The sequence below is a fragment of the Ambystoma mexicanum genome, chromosome 4p (assembly GCF_040938575.1).
Source record: "Ambystoma mexicanum isolate Mex_15411 chromosome 4p, UKY_AmexF1_1, whole genome shotgun sequence".
Lineage (NCBI taxonomy): Eukaryota > Metazoa > Chordata > Amphibia > Caudata > Ambystomatidae > Ambystoma > Ambystoma mexicanum.
This window is the reverse complement of record NC_090927.1, coordinates 545126977-545149425: the sequence shown is the minus strand read 5'-3', so window position 1 is coordinate 545149425 and position 22449 is coordinate 545126977. Positions and strand designations below refer to the sequence as shown.

The 22449-nt window shown below is 46.9% G+C and overlaps 1 protein-coding gene across 6 annotated transcripts in view; it reads right to left on the bottom strand.

Moving 5' to 3' along the window:
- The window catches only part of DLGAP2 (DLG associated protein 2), a 2662056-nt gene that overhangs the window by 325325 nt on the left and 2314282 nt on the right, over positions 1-22449 (bottom strand). For all 6 annotated transcript variants that reach the window (XM_069606086.1, XM_069606087.1, XM_069606085.1 and 3 more), the window contains one exon: positions 5142-5224. In XM_069606086.1, coding sequence (XP_069462187.1) covers positions 5142-5224 — 83 coding nt within the window. The remainder of the gene's footprint in view (positions 1-5141; positions 5225-22449) is intronic.

Genomic DNA, 22449 nt, shown 5'->3' with positions numbered 1-22449 from the left:
CATCTGGGATGTTGGAGTCCTGACGTGGCAGCCATTCTAGAGAGTGAGGTATGGGGGATCAAAGAAAGAGGGCAAGCACTCAGACATTTTTGATGTCATCTAATTTATAACAGAGCAGCCCAGGAGAGTACGGGGATGTGTGGGGCACGCAGTTCTGTTCCCTACAGGTACGTCTTACTGTGTATATTTGACCCAGAGTTGTGGCTGTTGGAGGAAATCAGATATTAATAACATAGACTCAGACTCAGCATAGATGTGCATGACATGCAACATTCATAAAACAACCTCTTAATTGGATGAGCACCACTCATTGCCTTATTACATTGTGCTCATGATGTCACAACATTTCAGTCTCACCCCAATTCATATTCATGTTCCTGTCTCTAACATGGCTCCAAGTGGCTCCTATTAACTAGCTGGCATTTTAAAACTAACCAAATTTAAGTCACCACAATTGCCCAGAGCTTAAGCCACACAATAAACACTATTCTCAGCAAGTGTAAATAAAGCACAATTTCAATAAACTAACTTGCATTTTAGTCAGTGTGTTAATTCAATCGGTAGATGGCTTCTACAGGTCTCTAGACACCTGTAATAGATGAAAACATGCAGTGCACATGTTCATACCACAAACATGGATGCAAAAACATTGGTTGGAAAGTAGTGCACCCCGGCATTAAAAAATGCCAAAAAACACATTTTCACGATTTAGTAGTGTTTGGAAAATGGGGTCGAGTTGGTGCACAGAAGGGACAACTAAGAATTGAAGGAATATGGTGGGAATGTTGACAAATGTATTAAGGCCTTGAAGAAAGATGTAAAAGAAAGTAGTAAAAAGGAGTGGACGAACCACATGGGTTGCAGAAGTAAACATCTATTATGAAAAATACATGTTGAAATGAGTGTGAGGAATCAACATGTGGCCAAACAAAAGAAACTAAAATCAGCAACAGGATTAATATTGTTGATGTCTTTAACGTTGATGTTTTGTTGACGTTAACATAACGTCTCTGTCACAATCCAAGTTTGGGACTGAAGGGAATCTTTAAAGGTTTAACATATATGTAGCATGGAAGTTACTTTCCGAAACGTCTGTGGCCATGACAATTATAACATACTTGCTGGACAATGCCTATTTCACAGGCAACTGGACCCAATGTTAAAATAAGTTAAAACTCCAATCTTGTTGATGTATATGGTGCCTTAGTAAACACAAAAAATCAATTGATGACTCAAACATTGAATGTCTCAAAGGTTAATTAACTGATACATTCTCATCATCCATTAATGCCACACACGATATATAGTAACGTGTTATCAAAACGTGAACTCCAGGAGTTTGAATCCTTTCTGTGGGATATAACCTCTACACAGATGTGCTTGCCAAAACTCTGCAACAGGCATTTATGTGCTCTGAGTCCAACCCTTACCTTCCACGTTTTAATCATTCCCTATAAGTAATCTCCCTACTGCCATTCAACACATTCTGTTTTTACAATAATTCCCATGGTGCATTGGCCTTGTCGTGGCCAGTCATAAATTTGCCACATCTCAGGCGCATATGGCAGGACAGAGGTCCAAAGGAGATGGCACATGTTCTATCGTACTAATGGATGTATGTATGGCATTTATAAGGCACCAACCTAGCTGGGAATCAAAGGAGGGACGCCCATAGAGGAAGCACCAAGGGGATTAGAAGTCAGGTTGCAGTGGTAGCAGTAGATCTGGGATGAAGGGGAGAGCACCAGAGTGAGAGAATTGGGGTTGACTAGAGTGATCATTGATTGGCCAAATTGCTTTTAAAGAGTAGGGTCTTCAGGTCCTTCCCGAAGTGTAGGATGGCTGGGGCCCCTCTTATCTGAGTTGGTAACTTTTCCAGAGACTAGGTGCATAGTAGAAAAGGTTTGTTTCCTATTTCTCCCACTTTTAGTTCTTTACTTCCAGCCTGGCGATGTTGTAGATTCTGGTTGTACACTGGCCTCTGGTGCTGGTGAGTTTCTTGGGTGGTGATCTGGTTGTGGAGGCTTTGCAGATGGTGCAGGCTGTCTTGAACATGATTTATGCTGAAGGTGTAGTCAGTGCAGCTCCTTGAGGATGGGCGCAATATGGCTGCATTTACTTAGTCCTCTGTTGAGGTGTGCTGCATCATGCTGGATGGCATGTAGGGTGTTGCCAATGTCCAGGTGCAGGATGAACAGGACTTGGACAACTGTTGTAAAACATAGAGCAGGGATGAAAGGCTTGACTTTGTGGAGGAGCGAAAGCCGGTCCCATAATATTGGGTCTTCTTGATAATGTGTGTTTTGAATGAGAAATCACAGTCGATGGTCAAGCTGGGAGAGGGGTGAGGCATGTATCCATCGAGCTTCATGGCAGTCAGTCAATTCTGCACTTGATTTTGCTTGGTGGAAGTTCTACGAACATGAATTCTTTGTCATATTGAGTTTCAGGTAGGCCCTTGACATCCAGGCTTGAATGAAGAACACATAGTGTTTAGGTTGATAGATGTCATTGATGAAATTGGTCTTACAGTAAAGTTTTCTGTTTTCTGGATATTGATGTCAATGTTGTGGAGGAGTTCTCCCAGAACTTCCATGTAGAGGTTGAAGAAGACAGGGGAAAGGATGGCACCTTGGGCAATTCTTTAGATTACTCACCCTGAAAACTATGCCTATTCATTGCAGTTTTCTCAAAATGTAAATGTTTTTGTAGAACAATGTAATACATATTTCCCCTTAGGATTACAAGCAAAACTCGTTGAAAGGTCTGTCATCTTTTTTATTCCTCTCAGATTGAGGCTATCACCTTCATTGAAAAGATCATCAGAGGTAAAGTCTAATGTACTCCTCCAGTGGTCCCCTCAGAAGGCTGTGGAAAGAGTTGTTACTTTTTAAACAATTATGTTGACATCAGTAACAATATTCAACTGTTTAACCAGCCCTTCACTCTGCTCTGGCTGATCCCCAATTTCCTCTAGCTATCTGTTGACTGTATTTTCAGACTTGAACTGTTTCAGATCATGCACCAAATGTAGCCTAATGTATATGCTTTGGATAGCTGTGTATATATATATCATTTCCTTTCACGGTTGGACCATCTTCAGGTATGATCAATGTTTATTTCTCCCGTAAAACAATAAACATAAGGAATTTCTTGAGTATAACTGCCTAGCTCACAATCAGGCCATCACTAACTTGCCTGCGCAAGATATGTGTGTTGTAGCTATTTAGCTAAACAGGTGTTTGTTGGATGACCATCTCTAGGCTTCATTTTCCATCTGGCTTATGTGCCACTTTCAGCCTTAAATTGGCAACCCTACAAGTGCTGGGTGTTGTCTTCTGAACACTGGACGTGCCTGCCTACTGGTTCTCCTGGATCTCGTGATGGCCTTAGTCATGATTAACCATTGAGCATTGCCTGATGGTTTTCAAAAGCACCAGGGAAACACTCTAGTGGTGATAGTGTGCTGTACAAATGATCTTTGCCAATATCATTAGCATCTGTTGTCTTTCAGATCTAATATCCTGTCCTAGATCTTCTCCTTTATGGCCACTCATGTTCATTGGTCAGGAGGAGGGCAGATTTGCTATGGTCCATGTCTCATGAGGTAAACCAAAGATGTTGTTCCTATCCCCCATTTATTTTGAGCTTTACATGGAGTGCCTGAGGAATCAGGTATCTGATTGGGGCATCGTCATGCATCTGTGTGCAAACAAAGACAACTGCGCCCGCAGTTGACATATGAACAGGACATGCATCTGTGGCAGGATTACTTAGAGAAATCAAGGACTGGATGACAGGCACCTTCTGAAAGTTAACTCCTCCAAGACTGAGTACCTGCTCACTGCTGGATGCAATTGCATGATGTCTATCCAGGTGTTGATGTGGAGGTTAGCTGTGGGTTGGCAAATGTCCACTGCACCCTCTTTTCTAAAATACCTGGTATTTCTGCTGCATCCTGATTGGTCCATGAAATTCCATGTTCAGCACATTGATACTTTTTGCAATTTCCAGTTTTGCTCCTTTTACTTCTGGCGTGCCATCAAGATTTGTATTCCACCATCAGACGATCAATAGCTTTTACAGGCACTTGTCATTTCCAGCAATCACTCAAGTAATTCATGGGTGGCTTGGTTGACCACTACCGCCCGTGCACCCGTAAAGTGGCTGGTTGTCTTGTAAAGGTCATTAGATAATTTCAGCAAGCAAGCTTCCCTGGTAAGACCGCTCCAAGCAGCAATCGCCTTAGTTTACACCAGGTGTTTGATGGTCTTTGTCGAGTTCTGGAAATCGGGCATGAACAACTAATTTTCCAATTTGCACTCATATGATGAGGAACTGGTGAATGTAAAAAAAAAAAAACAATTGAACTTTGAATTAAGGAAGATGAAGGGAGAGAGACTCTTAAAAGAAGGCTTAAGCAGCAGTATACAAACCTGGGTTGGATCAGGAAAGTATGTAATGTCGCAACAAAACGTGGAATTTATCCTGGAAACCATTTCAGGGAAAATAACAGGCAATACATTTACTGTAGATGACGAGATACCCTCTGAACAATGGGCATTTCCAACTGACAGAGAGGACATAATAAAGTTGATAATGAAGACTAGGAACTTCCAGGCCCCTTGGCCTGATGGGTTGACCAACGCCATGTTAAAAAAGGATCCTGAATAGTGGGCAACATTCCTTTGGAAACTGTACATTCATTTGCTCTTTCCACCTTGAGGAGCGTTGGCGCCACTTGAGTACAGTGGTATGCTCGGAGAACATTACTATTATAGTTAGGGTATTTATTGAGAATGGATGTAGCTTCGGGAAGCAAAGGAGCGCAAGGACACAGTGAGGGAAGCAGAGATATAAGGGAGCAGGGAGCTAACAACAGGGGAGGGCGGGAGGGTGGGCTATCTGGCAGCAAGGTATCTGCAAGCTTCCAGGGGAGGAAACGGGAGTAGATCATCCGGTCTCAGGTTGGGTGTGGAGGGAAGCGTGTGTGGAACATTTCCCTTACCTGCTACACAGGCAGCCTTACCACATCATGTGCAGGAAGTAAATAACACCGCTGACCTGGAGGCAAGGATTTCACTTTTCATAAAAAAGCTCAGAGACGAGTGGATCACACTGACCAAGAAAACATGTATTACCGTTTATCGTCTTCTACTTGGACCCCAACTGAGTGGTATTCCCGAAGACTTTTGCTTTCTGTGTCTGAATCCGCCGTCTCCACCTAAGGTAACAAACATACATAGAGAAAAGTGAGACTAAATATTGACATTTCATCTCTCCTCCTTAAAATAAACCCTAAGCATTACTATTATTCCATTAAGCATTACTATTTATCCATTGGTAAGAGTAGTAAGTGTCTTCTATTTCCCAAGTTGGCACCTGCTTTCCCTTTCAGCACCTTCAGAGCCACTACTAAAATACACTGAAACATGTGCCCATGCAGCTGTCACATTAGTATTGCACATTGCAATGGGTGCAGTGGATGGTACTTTCTGACATATTCCTGTCCCTTTCCAACGTTCCTTGATATATAATGTTAATTTATGACTATTCATAGGACATATGATCACACTGATGACGATATTTAGGCATCTTATATAATGCTAAGGGTACTATACATCCAGCAGCAGCTTTATTGAAATGGATGGATAGCCTGCTGCCATGTCCTCCTAGCTCTCGAACTATCTATCTATCTATCTATCTATCTATCTATCTATCTATCTATCTATCTATCTATCTATCTATCTATCTATCTATCTATCTATCTAGGCAGGTGTGAAAAGTGACGGCCATCTTTACTCAGAGTCCCCAGGCATTTTTACATTTTTTATCCCATTATAGATCCCTGATGAGATCACATGAAGGTGGTCAGTGACTGTGCAACTGGGGGCTCATCTTAACTCTGTCTTAACTAAAGCCTTTTCACTGAATGCCAAGGTGTTTTAATGCTATAACTTCTTTGAAAGCCATGGCCACTGCCCATGTTTTCCCAATAATCAGATAAGATGGAGGCCACTGGCCACTGGCCCTGGCCTCGTCTGAGGCTGATCACACCCTACTTAGGAACTCGCCAGATCCCAGCAGCCATGGACTTTGGCTTTGACCACTGTCCATGTTGCCCCAATTATTATTAAAAAGATAAAAAGATAGAGGGCCACCTTCCATGCCTACTAACTAACCAGATCCCACCAGCTGTGGCCTTTGACATTGGCCCATTACCCATGCCCCTTTTTTCCCCCTCTCCTTTAACTTTCAGGTGGTTTCTGCCAGGAAATTCCAGAGGTCACCCTGTGCTTCTGTTTGTTGCCAAGGGAGCCATTACCTGTAATCTTTCCCTGGTAATGCTTTTTTTTTTTCAGATTACTGCGGTAATGAGAAACTGTTGGCATTTAACCTTTTTCTCCACCCCCACCTCAATGTGCACCCATCCTCCTTTCTAGGTCCCTCACCCTTGTGTAAATCATGTAAATCCTCCCTCACCATCTCATATTAACAGGCTGATTCATGGAATGAATGTGCGCTGAAAAAACAGCGCATGCGTGCGAAAACGTGCGATTCGCAGTGAAATAGCGAAAATCGCAGTGCAAGTGCGATTATCGCACAGAAAACAGCGCACATCGATTCATGGAAGTCCGAGCACGCGCAAAATGTGGGATGTGCACTGAAAAAGTGTGCCGCGCACGCTGGCGCACAGGTCATCGAACGCCGTGCGATAAGGCCACAGCGAATTCGCACATAGCGTGGCGCACCTAAAAAAAGTAGGCGAAACACGGGGCGTTACACGCAGAATGGGGAACAACTCGTGAAAATGTGGGCGTCACGGGGGAAGTACAGGAGGCAAGTGCGCGGAACGCCCACACGCTCGCCTACAACACATATTCATGGAATGGAATAGGGAAAAGCAGCGCACGGCCAAAGACACGCACAGGCCCATACATGTCCGCCACACGAAAGCAGGCCTGGGGGAGCGTGTGCGTGTATTTCAGGGGTGCGCGAGAAGTTCCACACGCGATCGGGCCTGGGGGAGCGTGTGCATGTATTTCAGGGGTGCTCGAGAAGTTCCACACGCGATCGGGCCTGGGGGAGCATGTGCATGTATTTCAGAGGTGCGCGAGAAGTTCGACACGCGATTGGCCTGGACGTGTGTATTTCAGAGGTGCGCGAGAAGTTTCACACGTGATCGGGCCTGGGAGAGTGTGTGCGTGTATTTCAGAGGTGCGCGAGAAGTTTCACACGCGATTGGCCTGTGCGCGTGTATTTCAGGGGTGCGCGAGAAGTTCCACACACGATTGGCCTGGGCGCGTGTATTTCAGAGGTGCGCAAGAAGTTTCACACACGATCGGGCCTGGGGGAGCGTGTGCGTGTATTTCAGGGGTGCGCGAGAAGTTCCACAAGCGATCGGGCCTGGGGGAGCGTGTGCGTGTATTTCAGAGGTGCGCGAGAAGTTTCACACGCGATTGGCCTGTGCGCGTGTATTTCAGGGGTGCGCGAGAAGTTCCACATGCGATTGGCCTGGGCGCGTGTATTTCAGAGGTGCGCGAGAAGTCTCACACGCGATCGGGCCTGGGGGAGCGTGTGCGTGTATTTCAGGGATGCGCAAGAAGTTCCACACGCGATCGGGCCTGGGGGAGCGTGTGCGTGTATTTTAGAGGTGCGCGAGAAGTTCCACACGCGATTGGCCTGGGCGCGTGTATTTGAGAGGTGCGCGAGAAGTTTCAGATGCGATTGGCCTGTGCGCGTGTATTTCAGGGGTGCGCGAGAAGTTCCACACGCGATTGGCCTGGGGGAGCGGGGTACGTGTATTTCAGAGGTGCGCGAGAAGTTCCACACGCAATTGGCCTGGGCGCGTGTATTTCAGAGGTGCGCGAGAAGTTTCACATGCGATTGGCCTGTGCGCGTGAATTTCAGGGGTGCACGAGAAGTTCCACACGCGATTGGCCTGGGCGCGTGTATTTCAGGGACTCGCGGGTGGTTTTACACGCGATCGGGCCTGGGGGAGCGGAGTACGTGTATTTCAGGGGCTTTGCGGGTGGTTTTACACGCGATCGGGCCTGGGGGAGCGGGGTACGTGTATTTCAGGGGCTCGCGGGTGGTTTTACATGCGATCGGGCATGGGGGAGCGGGGTACGTGTATTTCAGGGGCTCGCGGGTGGTTTTACACGCGATCGGGCCTGGGGGAGCGGGGTACGTGTATTTCAGGGGCTCACAGGTGGTTTTACACACGATCGGGCCTGGGCCTGGGGGAGCAGGGTACCACTCACCGTCTGCCTTGCGTGTAGAAGAACGCGTAGCCAACACCCACCCGCTGTGAAGTAATAGCGTGTGAACCCCAACGCCTGCAAAACACACGCACCGCACCCCACGAAAAGCAACGCCCGTGCGCGATATGTCACAGACGCGCATACGCGCTAAGGGCCTTTGGTCCAATGGAATCGCGTATGCGTGCTGACGCGCTTACGCGCTAAGGGCCTTTCCTCGATTTACACGCTGACGTGCAGAATTTTCACGTGCCAAATCACTCTGTATCAAGCTGGCCACGCGTAAGCACACGGAAGACCACGCTCCTGCCGAATTACTGCCCCCCAGAGCCCGAGCAGCCTCCCACGAGCCATCTGCTGCTGCCTGCCTGCCTGCTGCCACCGTGCCCTGCCATTTGGTGCCTGCACATCAGCCATCTGCAGGGGTCCAGTTGCTGTGTCCACCCCTACTGGAACAGAACACTCCCGACTGGGATACCATCGCTCCACAGCCCAGCCCCAGGACCCAGTTGCCCACCCATGCTGCCTCTTGGGTCGCCATGTCGGGGCAAACACCATCCGAGACCACTGGCGACCCCCAGCCAGAGGGCCAGAGGGCCACCAGCTTCAGTCAGAAGGAAGTTGGTGTCCTGGTGGAGCTTGTCCTGGGGCATTATGATGCCCTCTTCGGATCACCACGCGCCGACAAGGAAGGATGGGACAGGATCTGGGACGACTTTGTGGTTGCCATCAACGCGGAGGGGGTGGCAACCCGCAACATCAAGCAAGTCAAGAAGCGCTGGGAGGACTTCAGGTCCAGGACCCTCATAAAGGCCCGGCGCCTCGTGGAGGGGGGCCGGGGCAGCATGAGTACAATCCAGCTGAGGGTCCTGGAACGCTTACGCCCAGCGCTCCATGCCCAGATCCTTGAGAGGCAGACCCGTCTGGAGTCGAGCGGTAAGTGGCCAAGCATTGCTGTGTGAGACAGGGCATGTTGCAGTGTGCTGGTTGTCTGATACTTGCCTGTATGTGTGACATAGGCCATGTGTGTGTGCAGGGACATCATGGTCATGCATGTGAGACCAGTAATGTGTGAAGCACACAGTTGGTGTATGTGTTTAAATGCAACATGGGGGGCCCTATGCGGAATGGACGCATGAGAGCATGCCAGTGTCTGTTCTTGGACATGGGTGGGGGTGAGGGATGGGTGCTGATGCCATGTACATGTATGGTGTCCATGTCTGTGTTTCTGACCTGCGTGTCTGTGACTTGTGAATGCCATGGATGCATGACACATGTCTGTGACAATGTTCAGAATCACTGATGCAGCCTAGTTATCCTTGCATCCACTGTGTCTGGGGTGTACGAGTCCAGATGGATGAAAGTACGTTGAAGTGTGTGCCTGTGATAGGCATGACCCAATGATGCATATGAGTCCAAAAACAACATTGTATGCTTCAAGAGTCCCTTGGACATGTTTGCTTATGTCCATAGCATGCGCCATGCCTGTTACTGCATGTGTTTTGCCTGCACTGACCCATGTGTTGTGGAGGGACATGATGGAAGTGAGCTTTGACAGTGCCACTCATCTGCTATTGCTTCCTGTCTAGGGGACCATTGTACAGTACCATGATGCTTGTGTTCTATGTCTCCCTCTACACAGCGCAAAGTGAAGAAGAGGGCAGAGACGGCGCTGTGGAGCTAAGCGGCGGGGATGCCCCCACGGCTGCAGTGGAAGGGGTGGGTGAGCCCCCACAGGGGCTTGCAATGGCGGAAGACGGTGTGGAGCCATCCAGGTTGGTGGTTTCTACAGAGGAGGAGGAGGCCGCTACTGAGCCGCACATGGGGCCTGGTGGGGGCATCCCTGCTGGTGCAAGTGGTGCAGTCCAGGGGCAGGGGCAGGAGGCAGCACAGGTCGCCGTGGAGGTGCCTGTGCATGTCACTGTCCCTGACACTGTGACTGCACCACCATGCACCAGCAGGGATGCCCCATCCCAGGCCCGTCCGCAGGTAGGGGGGATGTCCATGTCATCTGACTCCCCTCCACCTGCGGACGAGGGGACCCCTGGCCGTATGGAGACGGTCCTGATTGGTGTCGCGTTGCGCACGGCTGTCATTCGTGATGAGGTGCGTGCTTCCTGGGGGGAGCATGCACGCCATCACGAAGAGCACCGTGGCAACGTGGCCCAGTTGGGAGCGGTCATGGTCGGGGGTCTCGTACATGTGTCGGGCACTCTGGCGACCCTCTCCTCCTCTGTGGAGGCTATGCGCCAATCGTACTCCATGCCGTCTTCCGGCCCAGATGCCACCAGGGCCCCCTGTGGACCTGCCCCAACCAATGCAGCCACCTCGGTGGGGATCCCATCCCTGCCACAGTCGGGAGTCGGAGGTCCAGCAGGGGTGGACACACCAGCAACTGGACCCCAGCAGATGGAGGATGTGACGGCATCATCGGGCAGGGCACGTGCACGACGGCGTCGGTGGATTCCATCAGCCTGGATGCCGTTGTGCTGGCACAGGCAGTTGCGTAGGAGGCAGCGGCAGGCTCGACGTGGGAGGCATCATGGCTCGGGGCCATCAACATCAGGGGTGCTGGCGTCGGCCGGAGGGCAGGAGAACCCTGGAATGGGAGTGGCTTCCGTGTGGGAGCGGTTGGGCCAGCAGATAGGTGCGGAGCGGCAGCGGGCAGAGGAGGAACGGCTCACAATGGTCAGGGCGGAGAACTCCATGCGGAGGGCGCTGAGGCGGGCTGAGTGCCTCGAGGGTCTTCGCAGGGAGTTGGAGCTGGACACTGCATTATCCCTGCGAGACCTCGGGGCCAGGGAACATGCCTGCCTCCAAGCCATTGAACAGGAGTTCGATGATGCCCTGGCCCATGACAACAACCAGTGAGCCGTCGGACTAGCCCGTTGCCCTTGTAAATAGTTATGTAGTTAGTGTTAGGTTTCCTTTGCTTTTTTATTTATTTTGGACCTTTTGGACAATGGACCACATTTTTGTATATAGTTTTTTTATTAGGTAGTATTTTTATATAGGTTTCCTTTCTTCAGTTGGGATCATGGACCCTGGATTGTTTATCTGTATATAGTTGACTGTTGGATTTTAGTTTTTTTTTTGGATTTACCCATGGAGCAATGGTTTTCGGTTTTGTTTTTACCTTGGATTTACTTTCTTGAACTGTGACTTTGGACACCTTTCCTTTGGATTATGATTTGTGGTTTTTCATTATTTTACGGACATGCTGCTTTTGGTTTTTGATTCCCATTGTCTTTGTTTATTTTTAATTCCATTTATGCTGTTTTTAATAGATTTTTTTCATCAAACTTCAATGTGTAGTATCATCTCATTGGTATCATGCATATCATGATATGGGTTTTGAGATTCACTGACACCCATTGTGTGTATGTGAGGGACATGTGTTCATTTCCAAACTTGCAATTGGGGTTCTATCATGTCATTGCCATTTCTAAGTGGGTGGATGCAATACTCGGGTAGGTGTTTGGCATTTGGAGGCTGACCATAAGGGCCAGGGATCTAGATTGTGATAACATGTTGGCTGGGGGACATGTGTGGGGGCCTGCTGGCAGGTGCCCCGCAACGCTGGGGGGTGGGGGTGCAGTGGGACATGAGTGGGGGCCTGCTGGCAGGTGCCCTGCAATGCTGGGGGGTGGGGGTGCAGGGGGACATGAGTGGGGGCCTGCTGGCAGGTGCCCCGCAATGCTGGGGGGTGGGGGTGCAGGGGACATGAGTGGGACATGAGTGGGGGCCTGCTGGCAGGTGCCCCGCAATACTGGAGGGTGGGGGTGCAAGGGGCATGAGTGGGACATGAGTGGGGGACTGCTGGCAGGTGCCCCACAATGCTGGGGGGTGGGGGTGCAGGGGGACATGAGTGGGACATGAGTGGGGGCCTGCTGGCAGGTTCCCCGCAATGCTGGGGGGTGGGGGTGCAGGGGGACATGAGTGGGACATGAGTGGGGGCCTGCTGGCAGGTGCCCCGCAATGCTGGGGGTGGGGGTGCAAGGGGACATGAGTTGGTGATCAGTAGTGCAAGGAGACATGTGCCTTTGCCGGGGGGCATGCCCATGTTGAGTGGGCTGCCTGCGGGAGATGACCAGGGATGCAGGGTAGTCCCCTGTGGTGTGGGCTGCCTGCAGGGGCCGTGGAGGGTGTACGTACCCTGCTGAAATCGCGTGTGAAAATTCTCGCGCACCCCTGAAATACACTTACCCTGCTGAAATCGCGTGTGTAAACTCTCGCGCACCCCTGAAATACACGCGCCCAGCCCAATCGCGTGTGGAACTTCTCGCGCACCCCTGAAATACACGTACCCTGCTGAAATCGCGTGTGAAAATTCTCGCGCACCCCTGAAATACACACGCCCAGCCCAATCGCGTGTGGAACTTCTCGCGCACCCCTGAAATACACGTACCCTGCTGAAATTGCGTGTGAAAATTCTCGCGCACCCCTGAAATGCACGTACCCTGCTGAAATCGCGTGTGGAACTTCACGCGCACCCCTGAAATACATGCGCCCAGCCCAATCGCGTGTGAAACTTCTTGCGCACCCCTGATATACATGTACCCTGCTGAAATCGCCTGTGGAACTTCACGCGCACCCCTGAAATACACGTACCCTGCTGAAATCGCATGTGTAAATTCTCGCGCACCCCTGAAATACACGCGCCCAGCCCAATCGCGTGTGGAACTTCTTGCGCACCCCTGAAATACACGTACCCTGCTGAAATCGTGTGTGAAAATTCTCGCGCACCCCTGAAATACACACGCCCAGCCCAATCGTGTGTGAAAATTCTCACGCACCCCTCAAATACACGTACCCTGCTGAAATCGCGTGTGGAACTTCACGCGCACCCCTGAAATACACGCGGCCAGCCCAATCACGTGTGAAACTTCTCGCGCACCCCTGAAATACACGTACCCTGCTGAAATTGCGTGTGGACCTTCACGCACACCCCTGAAATACACGCGCCCAGCCCAATCGCCTGTGGAACTTCTCGCGCACCTCTGAAATACACGCTCCCCCAGGCCAGATTGCGTGTGGAACTTCACGCGCACCCCCGAAATACATGCGCCCAGCAGATCGCGTGTAGAACTTCTCGCGCACCCCTGAAATACACGCTCCCAGGCCAATCGTGTGTGGAACTTCTCGCGCACCCCTGAAATACACGCACCCAGGCCATTCGCGTGTAAAACTTCTCGCGCACCCCTGGAATACACGCACACGCTCCCCCAGGCCAGATCGCGTGTGGAACTTCACGCGCACCCCTGAAATACACGCGCCCAGCCCAATCGCATGTGGAACTTCTCACGCACTCCTGAAATACACGCACCCAGCCCAATCGCATGTGGAACTTCTCACGCACCCCTGAAATACATGCGCCCAGCACGATTGCGTGTAGAACTTCTTGCGCACCCCTGAAATACACGCACTCAGGCCATTCGCGTGCAAAACTTCTCGTGCACCCCGGAAATAGACGCACACGCTCCACCAGGCCAGATCGCGTATGAAACTTTTTGCGCACGCGTGTTCCCGAAACCCGTAATACACGTTCCCCGCTTTGCGTTTGCTGTTTGCCAGTCCGGTAAAGTGGTACCGGGTTGGCGCAGCCCTTTGCGATGGTTTTGCGATCTTGATGGCTTTTCCTTGCGCGAGGGCGTTCTTGGGGGAGTAACTGGCGCTGCTGCAGGGTCGCTGCGCCACTCTGCGCCACGTCTGCTTTTGGAGGCGAGAATCCATGAATACGCTGTGCACGGAAATTGATTTTATCACACGCGGCTGGCGCAGACATTCGCACGGGCACGCTGTGCGCCAGCCGCGTACGACACTTTTGTGAGGAATTACATGAATCGGCCTGTATATTTATAAAGTCAGAATGTTTAAATAATGAAGGACTTATTAAATAGTACATGCTAAGAATATTGTACTAAAAAAATAGGTTTGAAATGGACCAAGTGTCAAGAAATGAACAGAAATGGGGTAATCCACCATTTTGTGATAGGCCAGAACCTTTAAGGCCAGCACCATTAAAATGGATACTAATATATATATATAGGTGAATTCTGTAAAACAGTGTTCAAATGAAAACATAATTACCTTTTGATAGTTCAAGGAGAGTTCAGTAGCCAGAGAAGGGACTTTCAGGACTCTTATCTCTAATCTTAACAGTGTACTGTGTGGGAGCGGTGTAACAGTCAAGGGAGGAATGTGGATGACACATTCAGGTGGTTAAATTAGCAGAGAGGATACAGCTGATGCCCTTATCTTGGCCTATGGGACAGGAACCATGATGCAGTTGCTAAAATTGTCTTAGGACATACGTCAGTAAATGTTCCCATTTAAAGGTTAAGCACAGCACACACAATCTTATCAGATTCCTGAGATGTCCAAGATGTATGAAGTGTACCAGCCTGCCGGAGAAATAAAGCCTGATGTTTTCTAGAACCAATCCTGAGTGTCCTGGTTGTTCCAGTGTCTCTTCCTGACCCTAGAGATGCCAAGACCCAGCATATGGGTTTTTTTGGGACCCTCAATAAATTTGGCGAGCCAAGCCAGGACCTGAGCTAATGTCTCCAGGACTGACGGACCAAGGGAAGATGAGGTAAGCCATACTGTCCTGCCTGGATGGGTGGTAAGAATGGATTAGGAAGACAGATGGGGGAGGGCAGACTGCAGTTGCCCTAGCCAGTAGAAAGAAGGGACAGGCAGGCATGACAGTATGGCCGAAGGCCTTGGTACTAGGCTCGTGAAGGGGACTACTTTTTTTTGGCAAATTTCCAAGAAATTTTAAAATGAATGAAACTCTGAGGGTCTTGCAGGCTTGATAGCATGCCAGAGGGCCTAATCATCTGTGGATTGGGGAGACTAATGTTGGGGTACCCACCCTAGAAATGTTGGGGTACCCCCTAGAAAATATTGGGGAACCCCTCTTGAAAATGTTGGGGTACCCCCCCTAGAAAACATTGGGGTACCCCTCTTGAAAATGTTGGGGTACACCCCCTAGAAATTATTTGGATACCCCCCTTGAGCATGTTGGGGTAGCCCCTTTGGGCCATTTTTGGGGGGTCATTTTTTGGGGGCCATTTTTAGAAATCTATTGAGAGATAACTCTTACAAATTTATTTTTGAGTTAAAGTTTTAATAGCTTTTAGAAACAACTCTAAAACACTCATGGGGAATCCCTCTACGAAAAATATTTTGAGATTATTTGGTGGTGGTCTTTTTCAGACACAAGATTCACCAATTATAGGGAACCACACTAAGTCTTTTTTGAAGAGTAATGTTTTTAAAGTATAATATAAGTAGCTTACAATAATTAACAGAGAATGGGAATTAACTCAAGACGTTGAAGAGTTATTGAGATATTGACTTGAGTGTGGCCAAGCAATATATGAGGAAAAATAGTCGTGAGGTCTAGCCACGCTACAAGGATACGCCCTGTTCCTAAACTTTAAAGAGTGCTAGCAGAAGCTTTAATTCAGAGTCCCTTTACGTGGGACATATAGAAGACGAGAGTAGTTAAAGACATTCTTAAAGGAATTAGCTTAAGTTCCAATCTGAGCAGATTTTAGAGGGTAAAATGAGTCTTATGAGAAGATTGTGAGGTGCAGGTATATGTGGCCGGCTAAGTGTGTGTTACGCTCACCTGGACCCCACAGGGGTGCCGATCAAACCCGGACAGCTGCGGTCTCCGTCAACGTGATGCGTAGCGCAGCGATTACTGTCTGTACTGGCCTGCCTACTCTTGTCTGCTGGACCCGAAGAAGTATTTTCCTGCAAGTGGAGACAGGGATTAGCCACCGGTTTTAGTGATGGCCTCCCAACTGTTCTCGCTCTCCCCCACTAATCACCTCCGATATCCCCTTAGTAACCTCACCTTATGTTTGTAAAAGATGAGCTCTCCATCGTGCGTGTCTTGCAGGGGCGCGTAGATACCAGTTACTTCACTGGTTTGAAGGCGTTGGGAGAGTTCCGGTAAGCATTGACTCTGAAGTCCCAGGAGGGATTGGTAAGTATCAAGTTCAAAGAGTTCAATGTGCCCGATGTTCACTCTTGTCCCCTTCCTTCCTTAAATTGCAACTGAGTTCGTGAGAAGAAGGTCTCGTAGCTGCTGCTGGCGTTCAGGTAAGAGTCTGTGTTACCCAACACTGTCCGGTAACTATTGCATGCGTTAACGTGTTGTTTTTTCTCCCTCTTTACAGATGCGGCATATGAAGATATGGAGAATAATACCGCTGGTGGTAAATCAGGTAAGTCTATGGTGGTAAGAGGTATTTGGTGATTCCCTTGGCTCACGTTGTTATTCTTGTGCCCCTAGGTGCTGGAGTGCGGCGAAGAAATGATGGAGACAGTGCCGGATCGAAAGATGCTGTGAGAACTGGTGAGTATGGCGCTGTGCTGGAACTGGCGAAACGACGCGTGCAGGACTGATGTACTTTCCAGGTCAGGGGATGAAATGGATCCGGAATCAGGTGAGGAATTTGAAATAAGTTTATTTTCTAACCTTGTCCTTTTCTTCCTCTTTATTCTAGGAGCTCCGGATTCGAGGCGGGCGTGGCAGAAGACTGGATGCTGGCTGCAGGCACGGTGAGAGTCACGCTGCTGGATGCAGAATAACACGAAGCATGTGCTGCTGTTCGGGCGTGGTTTAAATAGCCTCCAAAGTAGTCCCAGGAAAGAAGTTCCCCAGGACCACACCCGAGTAAAAAATAGTCCCTGTAGTAAAATAGTCCCATCCAGGCCTCACGTTGGCTTGGATTTATTCGCAGCATGGTCTGCATGAGGTCGGTAAAGTCTATGAGCCTGGCTCCTATGGCGCCAGGACTGATTTTTATTATGAGCCTGGTGCCATAGGCACCAGGACTGAACCCAGACAGCCCCTAGCTGGGGCTGCTGGGGTTTTTGTAAATGTCTGGATGCCTGCTCACCGGGCCTGATGGGCTTGATCTGGATGCCCGGGGGTAGGCATCATGACAGTGTGTTTGTTGGCTGTTTTGTTTATGTGTTGTGTTTTATGTCCCAATGTGTGCACTGTATATTCGTGTTTAATGACTTAGAGAGAAAAGAAAATGGATTTTAAAATTGATGTATAAAATTGGCATTAAGCCAAGAATTAAAAGTGATCAATTGTAAAAAATTCGAAAATAAGTAGATACTATAGGTCAAAGTAAACAGATTCACTTTGTTTTTATACTGATAAAAACAAAACTTAGTGAAATAAATAGAAAAACAAGGAAGAACTCCTCTCTGAGCCTCTGTAAAAAATTAGAATCCAGCAAATAATAGGTTAATTATTACATGTGTTGAAACTAGGCAAAACGATTTATGATATGCACCCCATACAATAAAAACTGTGTTCAGTTTGATGAAGATAGAATAGCTAAAAGATAAGGCTGGAAGTGGAGTTTTCAAAAAAATACAAATAAAATTCCAACAGACCGCATTGTAGTATCTTTTACATTAGAGATAAGAACCATGAAATAGGGAGCTGCAAGTATGCGAATCAGCTCCTGTGTAAAAATAAAAGGGGATTTACTACTGACAAATGTGTCAGCACTTTTGAAAAGCCATGCAATAGAAAATTGAAAGCAGACAGATGATTAAATTCTTTACATTAATGAGGTCAGACCCTTTAGGAATCTGATAGGCTTCTAATAAAATAGAATCACATTCGATTTACAGGTGTTCTTGAGCAGAGAAAAGCTTTAAAAGTATGAAGTGCATAGCTTGGTAAAAATCCAAGACATCTGATTGCTAAAGGAATTCATCTGTTTTAACAATCTACGCAGTGGAAATGAGATAAAGCAGAAGTGTGCGCGGCACTACAAAGGAAAGAATGACAGTTTGTTTTAATATGTTATGAAATTGATGTCTTTAAAATGAGGAAACTGAAGAGTTTTTGCCGTGCATTGCTGAAGCATTTGTTTAGAAAATATGTGTGTTGTGTTTTAAGCATGATAGGCTATGTGATGTTATGTATTAAAAGTGATCAAGGAAAAAGGCATGTCATTTTTGGCTTTGAGGAAAATGTGTTGTGGACATGAAGTCAGAAAAAAGGTGCCCATGAGCACACAATTTGAGAGAGGTGTAGCTGAGATTTAAATTGTTTTTTTATGTGTAGAATTCAGTAAAAAGCAGGCCTATGTGCTAATAGATGGTACTTGGACAAAACACAGTAAAATAAGCCAATTGAAGCACGATTACTGTTGTTTATTTTTATTTGATAAACGGAATAAGGAAATATAAAAACAAGAGAACCGTCTAGCCACATGCATGATAAAAGCTTAATAGTGTGGAAGGTTATGGTGTGTTGAATTTATTTGGAGAACAGGGATGTCGATTTTGAACTTAAATTACACAGTTGATCTGAGTTTTAAAAAATGAGCGCCTGGAGATTGCCCCTGGGCGGTAGAGGTGCACGAATAATTAAAAATAACATAACATATACCAGGGAGAAAGCAAAACAAACAGAACAAATATATACATAGTTAAGCAGGTGACTTATAAAGGTAACATTAAACTGAGGGGATAAGAGCTTTAAAGTAAAGGGTAATATAAATTAAATAAAATATACAAAATCACATTAGTAAGCATCACTGGGGGCAGTGGATTGATCAGGTAGGGGGGATGGGGAGCTCCCTCTTTAGCAAGTATGTAAAGTTTAAGACAAACTTTGACAAGATCCACAATTGGGCTGGCTTAGTTTGTTATTGGCAGTGGGTTCCAGAGTAGCGGGGCTACTAGGAAGAAATAGTGGAATTGTGAGGAGGCACAGGAGGGTATGGGATGGTGAGGTTGAGTGCAGAAGATGATCAGAGGGAACAAGATGGCGAGTTAACTGAGATACAATCAGACAGGTAGTGTGGAGAAAGACCACTGATAGCTTTGTAGACTCAGAGGAGGAATTTAAAAACAGAGCAGTTGTGCATGGAGAGCCGACCAGCATGTTTTTTGTAGATAGAAGTGGGGGAGGATCTGGGTAGGTTGTAGAGAGTGTGGGTAGCAAAGTTGAGGACATTGTATTGAGGAGGCAGGAGTAGATAGGAAGGTCTAGGATTAGGTATCAGAAGTAGTCACATTTGAACACGAGAGTGGAGGTTACAGTTTTTGTAAAGTGGTAAGTAAGAATGGATGATTTTGTCCAAATGTTGAGGGCATAAATTTGAGCAACCGAGGCAGTGGTAGTGATGAAGTGTTACCGTCGTAGATCGCTATCAAAGAGGACCTCAAGATTGAGAGCCTTGGGTGAGGGAGCAAGTAGTTCAGGTGGGAAGGAGATATGAGTAGATGGGAGAGATGGAAATGGAAGCTGGGAGAAATAGGACTTCCATTTTTTAATAGCTCAGAATGAGGCAGTGGAGAGCTATCTACTGATGAATTGTAGTGAGACACTTTGTTATCTATTGTGAGATGGCTGGGACGAAGAAGCAAAATTAACAACTTATTTGGGTGTCATCAGAAAAATGGTTACTTAAGGCCAAAGGATGAAATAAGTATTTCTAGGGAAGAGGTAAAGAGGGTGAAGCACAGAGGTCCAAGGGTTGATCCCTGGGAGACGTGACAGGGAGAGGACCTTCCAGTTAGGAGGTTATCCATGCAAGATCAGATTTGCAAACCCAAAGTCCTGGAGAGTGCAGGGGAAAGAGGAGTGGTCAACATTGTTGAAAGTGGCAGAAAGGTCCAAAAGGATAAGTAAAGAAGAGAGTTAGTGATGAGCACTAGAAAGAACATTTGAGACATACATAAGTGCAGCCGCAGTGCGTGTTTACTACAGAAGCCAGATTGAAGTGGATCGCCAAGGCTATCCTCAAGATACATAGTAATCCGGTACAAGGCCACCCACTCAAGGACTTTTGAGTGATGGGGAAGAAGAAAAACTGGGCAATAGTTTGCTAGAATATTTGGGTCAGCAGAGGGGTTCTCTGATAGGCGTAAAACAGCAGATTTGAAAGAGGCAGGGAAAGGTCCAGGGGAGAGAGACAGAGAGGGAGCGGGAGACATTAATTAGCTCATAGAATTAAGGGCAAGTGATTGAGGCTTAGTCTTTTACCATTTGTGGAGCAAATGTCCAATAGGAGTGCAATATGGGATGGCGCTGTGATTGATGGGTTCTAGTTCCATAGGGGGTAGTGGAGAAGTAGGCAAGACTAGAAGAGGTAGGTGGGAGAGCCTGTAGACAAAAGCAGGTCTGTGGATGGAACCAGAGAGGAGAGCTGTGATAGTTTCACGAATTATAGAGATTATAGAGGAAAATTATTGAGCAAAGTCATCAGCAGAAAGAGAGGAGGTGGTGTATGTTGGTTTGGGAGATGTGAGCAAAGATTGGAGGGTTGATGAAAGTTTGGTGGATGACTGTGAAGGGAGGAGATTAAGATTGTGAAGGAGGAGGATTTAGCAGATTGTAGTACAGAGGTTAGGGCAGCATGAGGCATTGTGTAGGGTAGGAGTAGGGTAGATGTCTGTAATGTGTGCCTGTAAGAAAATATGGAGCCAAAACCAATTTTCCTAAAGTAAACTGTAAACTGAGAACAGAAAGTGTTTCAGTAGATCGAGAGAGACATTTCTCAAAAGAGTTTGTTTTTCCAGGCTTCTGCCACTTGTTTGCAACCATGATAGAAAGAGTGCACCTTCGATATAAGAATATTACATGCACACCTGAGAGACATAACTATTACCATTGTAGGGTATTTCAGTGCATTATATCCAGAGACTGGACTGTTGGTGCCACAGACATGCAGAGAACTATTCATGTGGAAGTCAGAACTTTGCAACATCTTAATGTGTCGAGGGCCAAGCATTTAGAGTGTGATTATGAGCCAAAAAACTCTGCATGCACAAGAACATTTATTTTCGAACTTTAGATAAATAAATAATTCTAGGATTCCGCCACAGTGCCATTTTACTCGGTCTCAAGTACAGAGAAGAAAAATGCACTTGTGAATTAAACAAATAACCTTTTATTTGTTTTTAACTATTATATCTTGCAACATATTCCATTCTTTTAAAATAATGCAAAGTTTAAATGAAGGGAAGCAAACACCATTTCCAGTTCCATTACTTTCCATAACAATGTATTTTGTTGGTCTGAACATTTTCCATGCCTTTGTCTTTACAATGGATTTAGCTTGGGAATGTTCAAGCTTTGCTACTACACAGTAAGGTTCACCTGCCTGAAACCCTTTTTAACCAGCTCCTGGTAATGATACTTTGTTTATTCCAAGGAAAACTCATATTTGGAGCTTTCTGTGTCAGTATCATGAAAAGGAGTTTATTTCCCATGTACCACCAGTGATCTCTGCAGGTTGGAATCAGAATTTATTACATACACTTCTGGTCATGTTGAACACAAAAGGTTCCATGTGTAGTATTGTAATTAAACAATATAATCAAGTAAAACTGTTTAACATTACAGTGTAAGAAACTAGAAACCCGAAATAAGTTGCATGTTGAAGATATTCTTTTTATTTAGCAGATACAAATTCTCCCCGTATTTTAATGATAAAAAGTACTAAGAAATTTGAAAAATTAATATCGATCTATATATATTTAGCAAATAGGCATATACGATCTTCAATCATCCATCCTGATATTTTATTTAACTAGCACATTCACATAAAAAGGTTATTTTACAAAAATGAAATGCCTCTCGATAAGATTAGGAGTGAATTTCCCTCTCCATTTTCAGTCATAAAACTGGCAGTCACAAGATTAGGGGAAGAGTTTTATATTGTAAAATATCTTACACATAGAAACAAGAAGAGAATGACGAGGTAACAATGTGTTATTTATTTTATATAGTGCTTACATCCAAGCCCTTTACATATAAAATATTTACATACAATATCACCCAAGTGAAGCTGGTACTCATTTATTGACCTTGGAAGGATAAAAGGTTGGGTTGGCCTGGCCTGGATTTGAACCCGCGACCTGCAGATCACACACAGATTGCAGCAGTGAGTGCTCAACCCACTGAGCTGTCATACCGACTTGAGGTTTCTGGATATTACTGAAGTCTCTCTGGCTGGGGAAGGGAACTGAAACCAATTGGTGAATTTGTTTCCATGCAAGCTGCAGAAAGGAACCCTTTCAGAAAGAGATGAGCAGGCCATATGGAGACTTGTTTCCAGATAGGCAGCTGAGGAGGGTCTTTGCTGATGGAGTAAATCCAGACTGAGAGGGCTTCTGCTGATTATCC